The following is a 12,383-nucleotide window of genomic DNA, read 5'->3' as shown; positions in this document are numbered from 1 at the left end:
TGAGCCTGGGGCTACTGGCAGTGCACACAGCATCTGTGTGAATATGATAATACACGACACACAAACCAATCTATTTCTAGAAATTAGGATCCTGACATTTGGATCATCAAGTCGTCGAGTCTCTTCAAACAATATTTGCTTGCAGCACAAATCCAACCGGTTACATTACTAACATCCTGAGCCACAGACAATTACCCAACTGCCGTACCCTATAAGTAGGGCTGAACACGAGACACAAAATGCTAACTTCTCTCCGGCATCTATTCTAAAACTAGACCCATGCTGGTTCAGTGGTGCCAAGCTTCTCTACTTACCTGTCTCCGGCACCACAGTGTTCAGTACCTCAGTGCTGCTGAGGGTGACCATGCTGCCACAGTGTGTGCAGAGAGCAGTGTACTGTGATCTCTGGCTCGGGACATAGTCAGGCGCCATTCAGAACACACTGTCACACAGGGCAAACTGTCACTCACTGAGGGGCTTGGGCCAGAACACACAGCGTGAGGCTACACACACACACACACACACACACACACACACACACACACACACACACATACACACACACACACACACACACACACACACACACGCACACCGGAGGGGGAGTGCACACACAGGAGCGAGTACACACAAGCAAGCATGCAGGCACAAATACATATACACTGTGGGTTGTAGAGCAGAGGCCAGAGCAAACACACAGTAAGCATATGAAGATCTTAAAGTATTTCACAACTACGTACAGCACATTGATATTTACTATGGGCCATGATGGTCTTGTCATTATGCTAACAACGCATAATGGCAACTCAAAATGATATGCTGTGAAACATTTAGAAAATATGTCCCACTTAATAATCACTAATGATGAGGGAGTCAACTCCTCGTACCATTTCTGAGATTAGATGGGAATAAGTGTAAAGACCTAACACACACTCACTAGTATGATGTCATTGAAAATGGGCAGGGAAAGAGACCAGATCAATTCAAATACTGTCCTCTAGTGTCAGTTTGCTGCTAGTGCCATGTGAGAACATTGTAAAACAGGAAGGAGGTCACTGTGTTTCTGTTTACATTGCAATGTGCATGCCATCATAGTGTCAGTTTGCTGCTAGTGCCATGTGAGAACATTGTAAAACAGGAAGGAGGTCACTGTGTTTGTGTTTACATTGCAATGTGCATGCCATCATAGTGTCAGTTCTAAATAATGACCGAAGGATGCTGAACTTGTAAAACAACATATAATCCTTTATCTCTGTCTGTACTGTTCGCTTATATGTTTCCAAATGTCGCTCTCTCTACCACAACACCCTCTTCAAGTCGGTCTTATTAAAAGGATGGAAGGTATGGGGACCGGGTGCCGTTTCTAAAGTTGAATGGTCCGGAGGGGGTTCTCCTGACCTGACATTTGATGTCTAATTAAAACAGATTAAAGATGAACAGAACTGTTATGAACGACTCACAGAGAGCCCTGAGTTCCACTGCGCTGAAAAGACCAGCACACAGGGATTTACAACGACAGGTCCCAACAAGTCAACGAACAAACGGTGCCTCCACAAAAATGCCTCTGAGCCACAAGATCAAACGACTGCCAACAAAGTGAGACAGACAGCCAACCCTGCCGAGCTCCCCGCCTCCTCCTGCTGTACTGAACAGTCACCTCTGTCTGAACGCCTTGTTACTATTAGACAAGTCAGCACATTACTGGCAGCACTCACTTTAGCTTTTTACAGAGAGAAATAACATGACTACCCAAGTTCCCAAAGCTATCCAGACATATAATGAAGTTGTTTCATATGTGCTTGACTGAAGAGGTCTTTGAACTAGGCCTATTACTGGAAGTGTCAACATATCACTGGTGTAGTGAAGTTACAGCTTACATCTGCCAACTTACATCTGCAGAATGAATTTTGGAAGATAATATCATTCTTTACTCTGTTTCTAGTTCCATCAGCTTCTTTCTTTGTCTTTTTACATTTAATACAAAGCAGAGACTATTAGCCAACGTATTAACTATTACTATATTTGCAGATTAATATTAAGCTTTAAACACACCAGTAAAACCACCACACATTTAGTTGCCGTATTTTCAATGTGGTCCCATTCAAACAAAGGAAACAGGAAAAGGCAAGTCCAAATGGTCTAGTAAGCACTAGGGTGGGGCACCAATTGAGGTTGTCTTTTTGTGTAAAGGCTTATGATCAGTGCTGCTGTGTACCACCGTAAAAACCACCTCTAAGACAAAAGTCTGACTAGTCTGACTGACACAGAACTATACCCTAGACTAGTCTGACTGACACAGAACTATACCCTAGACTAGAGTCTGACGGACACAGAACTATACCCTAGACTAGTCTGACGGACACAGAACTATACCCTAGACTAGAGTCTGACGGACACAGAACTATACCCTAGACTAGAGTCTGACGGACACAGAACTATACCCTAGACTAGTCTGACGGACACAGAACTATACCCTAGACTAGAGTCTGACTGACACAGAACTATACCCTAGACTAGTCTGACTGACACAGAACTATACCCTAGACTAGTCTGACTGACACAGAATTATACACTAGACTAGAGTCTGACGGACACAGAACTATACCCTAGACTAGAGTCTGACGGACACAGAACTATACCCTAGACTAGAGTCTGACTGACACAGAACTATACCCTAGACTAGTCTGACTGACACAGAACTATACCCTAGACTAGTCTGACTGACACAGAACTATCCCCTAGACTAGAGTCTGACGGACACAGAACTATACCCTAGACTAGAGTCTGACGGACACAGAACTATACCCTAGACTAGAGTCTGACGGACACAGAACTATACCCTAGACTAGTCTGACGGACACAGAACTATACCCTAGACTAGAGTCTGACTGACACAGAACTATACCCTAGACTAGTCTGACTGACACAGAACTATACCCTAGACTAGTCTGACTGACACAGAATTATACACTAGACTAGAGTTTGACTGACACAGAACTATACCCTAGACTAGTCTGACTGACACAGAACTATACCCTAGACTAGAGTCTGATTGACACAGAACTATACCCTAGACTAGTCTGACTGACACAGAACTATACCCTAGACTAGAGTCTGATTGACACAGAACTATACCCTAGACTAGAGTCTGACTGACACAGAACTATACCCTAGACTAGAGTCTGATTGACACAGAACTATACCCTAGACTAGAGTCTGACTGACACAGAACTATACCCTAGACTAGAGTCTGATTGACACAGAACTATACCCTAGACTAGAGTCTGATTGACACAGAACTATACCCTAGACTAGTCTGATTGACACAGAACTATACCCTAGACTAGTCTGATTGACACAGAACTATACCCTAGACTAGAGTCTGATTTCATTTTTTTCTTACAGGCTTCTCAAATATCTTCTTGCAAACTTCTTAACAATCTTCTTAAGATGATTGCGACTAGGCAACCAATCTAGCTAGTAATGACAATCATCCTAGCATATTTCAGAGATATGAGATTCCTGTTCTAAACATGTTCTTCAGTTGAAAACAACCAATACTGAAAGTTTCATATGAAGTTTGTGAATGACTTAAACATGCTCAATTACTTTCATTAGCTTAATCTCTCACTGCCCCGAGTTTAAGACAAGGGTTTAGGTATCTTGGAAATAAAAACGTTTCCAAGAAGAAATCCAAGAACATCATTTTTTTTCTTAGGAAGAAACTTGAGAACATTTCCAATAACTTTATTGAGGAATACACATTAAGTATAACTTAAGGAAAACATTGCACTTAAGAATACATTTTTTCTTAATAAGGTTGAATCTGGGCTCTAGACTCTGTAGTTGTGACTTTTCAGTGGATAACCATTTATATAACCAATAATGCAAAAGAAAGCAAGAAAACTTCAACATGTCAGCAATCACCAAAGCTGCTTATCCATGAAAAACACTTTGTCACCCTATTAGCTCATTCGGTATGAAAGCCTCTTTGCTAAACTTCTCCTTAAATGAACATTTAAGACTTTATTAAGCAGCAGAGAAGTCATGCAGCTTAGACCTCTCTATGGCTCTACCTCGTGTGGTTAGCTGGCAGAGATGCTATTCTGATTAGTGCTGTTCAAAGGCAATGTGTGCGTGTGAGAGAGAAAGTGTACATGTTTCCCTACATTATCAGGATCACAATGTCCTGACAACTCACCAGAATGTTCTGACAAGGTAGGAAAACAAGATAAAAAAATTAATTGTTCAAATGCTATTTTAGGCTTAAGGATTAGGTTTAGGGTTTGGGGTTAAGGTTAGGGTTAAGGGTAAGAGATTCCCATTTTGAATGAATAGTCCCTGAAAAATAGTCCCTGAAAATTCACAAAAACAAGACTGTGTGCGCGTGCATGCAAGCACAGATTCAAACGCACTCAAGCTAGAAAACCTAAACGTGAGTGTGTGTATGTGATTGAGCATTTGGGTGTGTGTAAGAACACTAGTCAGTTAGCTCCAGTAGCTGTCAACACTGGTTAGACTCTCAACGGACACCAGGGTCCACAACAGAGATGCTGCTAGCCTGCTACTGTACCAACCACCACTAAGGCAGGTACACAACTATACCAGAGCCTTAGGCAGTTAAGTTACATTTGATTTGATACTGTAATACTGTGTATGGTATAATAACTTGGTGTTAGTTTGTCTAGCTCATTTGAACTGATCCATGATCTGCTTGTATAAAGCCTCGTTATTGTTTTTATTGTGTTACTATTTCCTTTTCTATATAGAAAACATTTGTCTTACTTTTTAACTCTGCATTGTTGGGAATGGCCTCATAAGTAAGCATTTTACTGTAGTCTACACCAGCTGTATTCGGCGCATGTGACCAATAAACTTTGATTTGACTTGTCCTTACACATTTATAAAGGATGGTGAAGTGCTCAACTAAGTCATTGTGAATATATACTTCATATTTCATAGTTAGAAATGTGTCTACTTAGTCACTGTCTGGACAGTGTTAATAATCATACAAACAACAATGACTGACTGATAAGATGTTAGATTGTGTTTAATGACACTGGGGAAAAGAAGAGGAAGAAGTATTTGTGGATCCAGTTCTGTTTGATATATTGTTTATCAGATTAACTTAATCAGATGAACTGTTTCTCTACCACTAATGGGGAAATTAAGTTGAGATTCAATTTAAAACTAAAAGTTGCACATGCTTATCAGTGGTTTGGTAATAAATGTCAAAACACAGCCATCAAGTCTCTGTAGCTCTTTCAAGTACACTATAGGCCACTCTTTCTTTCAAATCACATCAAATCAAACTTTATTTGTCACATGCGCTGAATACAACAAGTGTAGACTTTACCATGAAATGCTTACTGACAAACTCTCAACCAACAGTGCAGTTCAAGAAGAGTTAAGAAAATATTTACCAAGTAGACTAAAATAAAAAGTAATACTAAAAAGTAACACAATAAGAATAACAATGAGGTTATATACAGAGGGCACCAGTACAGAGTCAGTGTGCAGGGGTACAGGTTAGTTGAGGTAATTTGTACATGTAGGTGGGGGTGAAGTAACTATGCATAGATAATAAACAGTGAGTAGCAGCAGTGTACAAAGGGGGGGGGGGGGGGGGGGGGCTGTCAATGTAAATTGTCCGGTGGTGATTTTATTAATTTTCAGCAGTCTTATGGCTTGGGGGTAGATGCTGTTGAGGAGGCTTTTGGTCCTAGACTTGGCGCTCCGGTACCGCTTGCCATGCGGTAGCAGAGAAAACAGTCTATAACTTGGGTGACTGGAGTCTCTGATAATTTTATGGGTTTTCCTCTGACACCGCCTATTGTATAGGTCCTGGATGGCAGGAAGCTTGGCCCCAGTGATGTACTGGGTCGTTCACACCAGGTCGTGAAGACACTTGACAGTTGGTCCGCGCATGCTTTGAGTACACGTCCTGGTAATCCATCTGGCCCCGTGGCTTTGTGAATACTGACCTGTTTAAAGGTTTTGTTCACATCAGCTACCGAGAGTGTTATCACACAGTCATGCAGAACAGCTGGTGCTCTCGTGCATGCTTCAGTGTTCCTTGACTCGAAGCGAGTATAAAAGGCATTTAGCTTGTCTGGTAGGCTCGTGTCACTGGGCAGCTCGCGTCTGGGTTTCCCTTTGTAATCTGCTATGGAGATGAAGATATACTGATTGAGAGGACTGAAGTGAGATTGTGAATATTTTTTATATATACATAAATTGTTAAGTTACTGTCATCTAAAAAATAAAGACAACTATATCCAAATTCACTAGCAATATTCTTCAGAATTCAGAATTACTGAAGTATTTTACATCCCAGTTTTATTTTCCTTCAAGTTTTTCAGAACATCTTGAGCTACCTATGAGAACGTTATTTAAATGGACTGTTCCATTTTGTTGTTATTATCTACCGTCATCCCTTTTTTTCTTGTGGTTATGGTTAGTAGAGGGTGATTACAGCACAACAGTGAGGGGCAGAGGAGCACTGTACAGTACAGATGTAGGATCTTAATGTTCACCAGCTACAGCAGAAAAATAATCCTACAGCAACAGGAAATGTGAATTATTACATGGATTATAATTCTTGAACATTTTTGTAGGGGTTGATACATTTTTCTTTAGGGCAAATTTCAAAGTGGAAATGACAAACTTTAGAAGCCTTTTTAAAACTCAAATACAAGTTTTGTATTTCCTGCTGTGGAGGAAAATTCTCAGCAACAAAAGAGTGATCAAATTAAAATCCTACATCTGTACAGAGGAGGGGGGCCACCAATTGGAAAATCAAATTGACACAACATTGGCACAAATGGTGGATTCAGAAACAAGGCAGACATAAACAGCAACAGGTGAACATTTATTGGATACAGGTATAACAAGGCAAATAGATACAACATAATTGCACATCAGGTCATGACTTTCTTCAGAGAGTTGTGTTAGGAAGTTGTGTTGTTTTTGTGCATTCTGTTAATTCCTCAAGTCAAGCTATTATACAATACAGTGACACTCTCCTGAAGACTTAGGGTTAGTCCCAAATTGCATCCTATTCCTTGTATAGTGCGCTACTTTTGATCAGGGCCCAAAGGGTTCATTATATAGTGGATAACATGCTATTTGGGAGACAGTCTTTGAGGACTGTTTGTCTTTCAACAGAAGCTAATACACTTTAGCAGCCCAATCAGGAGAGACGGGATTCATTGTTACCGGGCAAGCTAGAGGCTGTGGAAAACTTACAGTCATTCCCTACATAAAGGACTGCCAACTCCCACTTTAAAATAGCCCAGTTTGTTGTTACATGTCTCTCATAGCTCTAACCCCAGGGGCTCTAGTAGAATAATACAGCTAACCCTACCTTACCAGCAGTGCTATGCTATAGCCACTCAGGGAGACAACTGTAGCTGTAGCTAGTGGGGTTGTGTCCTAAAACGGTACCCTATCCCTATAATAGTACACTACTTTTGACCAGAGCCCTATGGGGAACACAGGGTAATGTGTAAGCCACTTGGGACAGCAGAGCAGAGTACACCCATGAACACTCTATAGGGCATTATTTGGATGTCTTTTTCTCAGTCTAAATTCATATGTTTAACAGTTCTAAATACAGGCGCTTAGTCACCACTTCTATCAAAGGAAGCATTGATGTGATGGGAAGTAAAACATTGGCTACAGATTTACAGAAAGAAACGGTTGTGAGAAAACATTGTCTTGTAACATGAATGTATAGAAGAAATGTATAGTGGAAAGTCCCCTCATCAACACAGCCAACTAGCCATCCTTATTCTACTACAAATCAGTAACTGACACCGGTCTACAAGCCATCCTTTACACTTCAGCTTCCCTTCATGATAAATTCTCCTGACTGACTCTTTCTGTCACTGGTCTCAGGGTTCAAATTAGCAGTCCAGCTGTCCAGAGCCCATCGGTCATCACTCAGTCCACACACACAGAATCAGCTGTCTGCAGAGTGGGTGTTTATCTCTATGAGGTTAAGACTATCTATGAAGCATGTGGGACAGAATGACAGGAATGGACACTGTTCTCCTGAAGACAGGCTGGGAAGACCCAGGAAGCAAAACAATGATTCTCCCCTCACGTAATCTACTGTTCTGTTCTGTATTGTACCGTTCAGTATGAGGCCAACTGTTTTCTGTATAGAAGACAAAACTAAAGATTCCTTCAATAGTGGATTAGATTACAGCAAGGCAACAATACTGTAGGACATGATGATAATGCTGATGCAGACATTCACTCAGAAACACTCTCTCACACATTTACTCAAACACACTATTTCACACACACACATTCTCACAACTAATTCGGTCATGCGCAAATGTGGCCTTGCCAGATATTGTACAGTGGATAAACTGACTGGCTGACTGACTAGAACTGACTGACTCCTAGCTAGCTACCACTCTAGTGGAAGGCCTCTCTGGTACAATGGCCACAGTGTGTAGTCCAGTCCAGACCAGCTCTGGAGAGAGCAGGGCGATCAGCCTGGAACAGAGTTAGCACTGTGACTGTGGCTGTCTCCCTCCTCTCCTCCACCCTCTTTACCCAACCATACCAGACCCACACACCTCTTCCCTCCATCACACCATCTATGATAGCCTCCTTTACTTCAACAATCTCTTCCCTCCCTCACTTCACCTCACCAACCACTCTTCCTTTTCCTACAAACACATACGCAACACTCCACCCAAGATAATAATATACATTTTTACTCCTTCCTAGTCATCTGTTTCCATCTCACTTCCTAGATGTTATTCTTCCTGTCAGTGGGAAATGGTGACATAGCTCTCTCTCTCTGGAAACCCCACTGCCTGAGAGAGAAAGACAGAGAGAGAGATTAAGAGGAAGAAGAAGGTGATAGTTCACAGTCATCTCAAGACAGGCATGTGCAGAAAGAAAGAGCTCAACAGGCTTGGAGAACCATTCCAGGTCATTTCATGCCATCAGCTGTTTTATTCATTCAGGAGCCCCTCTTATGGACAAAACATGAACTGCCAGTGATAACACATAACAGCTGTGTTTTTGCAAACTGGGTTAAATTGAGGTTGCCTGTGAACACTAGATTGTGAGCACTAGATTTTGAGCACTAGATTGTGAACACTAGATTGTGAACACTAGATTGTGAACACTAGATTGTGAACACTAGATTGTGAACACTAGATTGTGAACACTAGATTGTGAACACTAGATTGTGAACACTAGATTGTGAACACTAGATTGTAAACACTAGATTGTGAACACTAGATTGTGAACACTAGATTGTGAACACTAGATTGTGAACACTAGATTTGCTTTGTTTCACTTTGTATTTCAGTTTGTTTCCAGGCCAAAATCCAATCCAACAAAACAAGCCGTGAATGAATTCCATACATTCCAGGAATACAGAGGAGACTTTAGGCAAAGATGTCCCATAATTCCAGGGTGTTTGAGATTATGATGATGATATCAGTCCTGAGTTCCGTGGTCTAGGGGAGCGTATCACTACTAAACTGTTTCCCGCCACATGCAGGGACACAGTCACAAAGAAGTGCACCCCAAACGTACACCCACGCATTCTCCCTGCCCACGCATTCTCCCTACCCATGCATTCTCCCTGCCCACGCATTCTCCCTGCCCACGCATTCTCCCTGCCCACGCATTCTCCCTGCCCACGCATTCTCCCTGCCCACGCATTCTCCCTGCCCACGCATTCTCCCTGCCCACGCATTCTCCACACCCACGCATTCTCCCTGCCCACGCATTCTCCCTGCCCACGCATTCTCCCTGCCCACGCATTCTCCCTGCCCACACATTCTCCCTGCCCACGCATTCTCCACGCCCACGCATTCTCCCTGCCTACGCATTCTCCCCGCCCACGCATTCTCCCTGCCCACGCATTCTCCCTGCCTATGCATTCTCCCTGCCCACGCATTTTCCCTGCCTACGCATACTCCCCGCCCACGCATTCTCCCTGCACACGCATTCTCCGTGGGAGAGAAAAAACTGCTCAACCAAAATTAACTATCTTGGAAACAGTAGTAATTAATCCCAGGCCAGAACATTGAGCACCTACTTCCTCTATAACTCTGTGATGGTGGTGTATTCATTACCCTGGCAGTAATGGATGTAAGGCCAGGCAGGGGAAGGTCTGTGTGCCTGGCTGGCCAGCCTGTGATGGAGGTGTATTCACTACCCTGGCAGTAATGGATGGAAGGCCAGGCAGGGGTAGGTCTGTGTGCCTGGCTGGCCAGCCTGTGATGGTGGTGTATTCATTACCCTGGCAGTAATGGATGGAAGGCCAGGCAGGGGTAGGTCTGTGTGCCTGGCTGGCCAGCCTGTGATGGTGGTGTATTCATTACCCTGGCAGTAATGGATGGAAGGCCAGGCAGGGGTAGGTCTGTGTGCCTGGCTGGCCAGCCTGTGATGGTGGTGTATTCATTACCCTGGCAGTAATGGATGGAAGGCCAGGCAGGGGTAGGTCTGTGTGCCCGGCCGGCCAGCCTGTGATGGTGGTGTATTCATTACCCTGGCAGTAATGGATGGAAGGCCAGGCAGGGGTAGGTCTGTGTGCCCGGCCGGCCAGCCTCTGGTTTTGTGTGGGTGCTTCATTATGAGGCAGCTCCCTTTTATTAAAGCTCTCCTTTCTCTCCCTCATACAGCAGACTCACGCCTGGTCGGTTCCCATGTCAGCCTTGCATATCAGCAGTCTCATATAATCCTGCCCCCTGGCTACAAACTCCTCTCCTCTTCACCTAGGAGTGGTTTATCCACTTTCCCATACTTGATACAGAAGCAAATTGAGAAACTGAAAGAGGGACTAGAACTAGATATACAGCTGAGATAGACTGAGAGAAAGAAAAAGCTGTTTCTCACTGGTTTAACAGCCTGCTCAACCCCTGTGTGTGAAAATAAATAAACGCTATGCACAAAGAGTGCTCCATCTTTTGTCAGATGGAACACTTGAGGCCTAAGCAGGGCTGGTCCCCCTGCCTCTCCGCCCCCTCCCCCTCACCCCCCCCACCCTTGCCCCTCCAATTATTTTCCCTTTGTCACCACAGACATATTTGGCATGAGGGGGCTCATGATGGGGTAATCTTCCTGAGTCTGTCCTGAATCTCTGAAATCCCACGATAACACTCCACAGAAAATTCCCTGAGCTTTCAAAAATAGGCTGGAAAACTCTCTGCCAGGAAAGGAAATCTGCCAGGTAGGTTGGAGGATTGCCATGGTAAACATACAACCAGCTGTTCTGTCTCAGCCAGCCCCCAGGACAATGTAAAGCATTCCCACAACTTCTCCTCAGGTCACACTCATAACAACACACTATAGAAAACATCTCATTAACTTCACATTTCTAGACAGTTCTCTTAGTAAATAGGACAACCTGCTTATAAAGAGTTGAGGAACCGTTGTCTGTCTGTTCTTCCAAGCAGTTCTTAGTTAACATGACAACAATGTTGTTCTACTTTGTAAAGAGTTGAGAGGAACAGTTGTCTGAGAAAGAGCGAGAGAGAGAGACTCACCATCAGAGCTGACAGTGTCTAGATGTCCAGGGTGTCCCCCCTGTCCTGTGTCTCTGTAGTCCACCCAGTTAATTCCTTCCAGACTGTCATAGTTGGACGTAGCGCTGTCCTCCACCGGTACCACTGTGAAATGGGGCATGTTTTCATCCGCTGGTTAGGCCCTGATGCTAATAATCCTCAGTATCTCCGGATAGGCTTTCAGCAGCTAGCGGTTAGCGCTGTCCTGACAGTCTTGATCAGCCAGCTGAACTCCCAGGCAGTCAGTCAGTACTACTAATCTCAGCAGCATTCCACTACCCTGCGCTCACTTCCTCTGAGTACATTACCATACCATAGCCCTGCCCCCTCTACCAGCCCCGACCAGGCCGGCCTCCTGGGCTGCTTGTGTGAATAAAAGAGGTGCTGCCTGTCATGTAGCCTGGGAAACTCAGTCTGGCAGGGGAGGAGAGGACTCTGAGACACAGTCAGTGTCCCACTGTCGTCAGCACCACTGACTCATATCATATACTCAGTGGTCATATACTGAGAGAGAGGGAGAAAAGAGGGACAGCAGAGAAACCCATTCCATGGCCATGTTGTTAATTGACCCTCTCCACACTGAACACTTTCTCTCTCTCTCTCTCTCTCTCTCTCTCTCTCTCTCTCTCTCTCTCTTTCTCTCTCTCTCTCTCTCTCTCTCACACACACACACACACACACACACACACACACACACACACACACACACACACACACACACACACACACACACACACACACACACACACACACACACACACACACACACACACACACACACACACACACACACACACACACACACAGACAGACAGTCCTCTGTGTATGTGGGTCTTGACC

General features: G+C 43.9%; 1 protein-coding gene across 3 annotated transcripts in view; it reads right to left on the bottom strand.

Annotated features, from left to right (window-relative positions):
- Positions 1-12,042, bottom strand: part of LOC109880634 (solute carrier family 12 member 4-like) — a 42,832-nt gene extending 30,790 nt beyond the window's left edge. For 2 of the 3 annotated variants that reach the window (XR_004210910.1, XM_031831248.1), the window contains exon 1: positions 11,526-12,042. Coding sequence is in view for 2 of the 3 variants with exons in the window: in XM_031831248.1 (XP_031687108.1) it covers positions 11,526-11,664 (139 nt within the window). In the remaining variant the exon portion in view is untranslated. Of the gene's footprint in view, positions 1-314; positions 471-11,525 lie in introns of those variants that run through there. The other variant, XM_031831249.1, reaches the window with a different exon arrangement.
- Between the last annotated feature and the right edge of the window lie 341 nt (positions 12,043-12,383).

Source organism: Oncorhynchus kisutch, linkage group LG8 (genome assembly GCF_002021735.2).
Source record: "Oncorhynchus kisutch isolate 150728-3 linkage group LG8, Okis_V2, whole genome shotgun sequence".
NCBI lineage: Eukaryota > Metazoa > Chordata > Actinopteri > Salmoniformes > Salmonidae > Oncorhynchus > Oncorhynchus kisutch.
The sequence above is the reverse complement of the archived record's forward strand: the minus strand, read 5'-3'. Positions and strand labels throughout refer to the sequence as shown.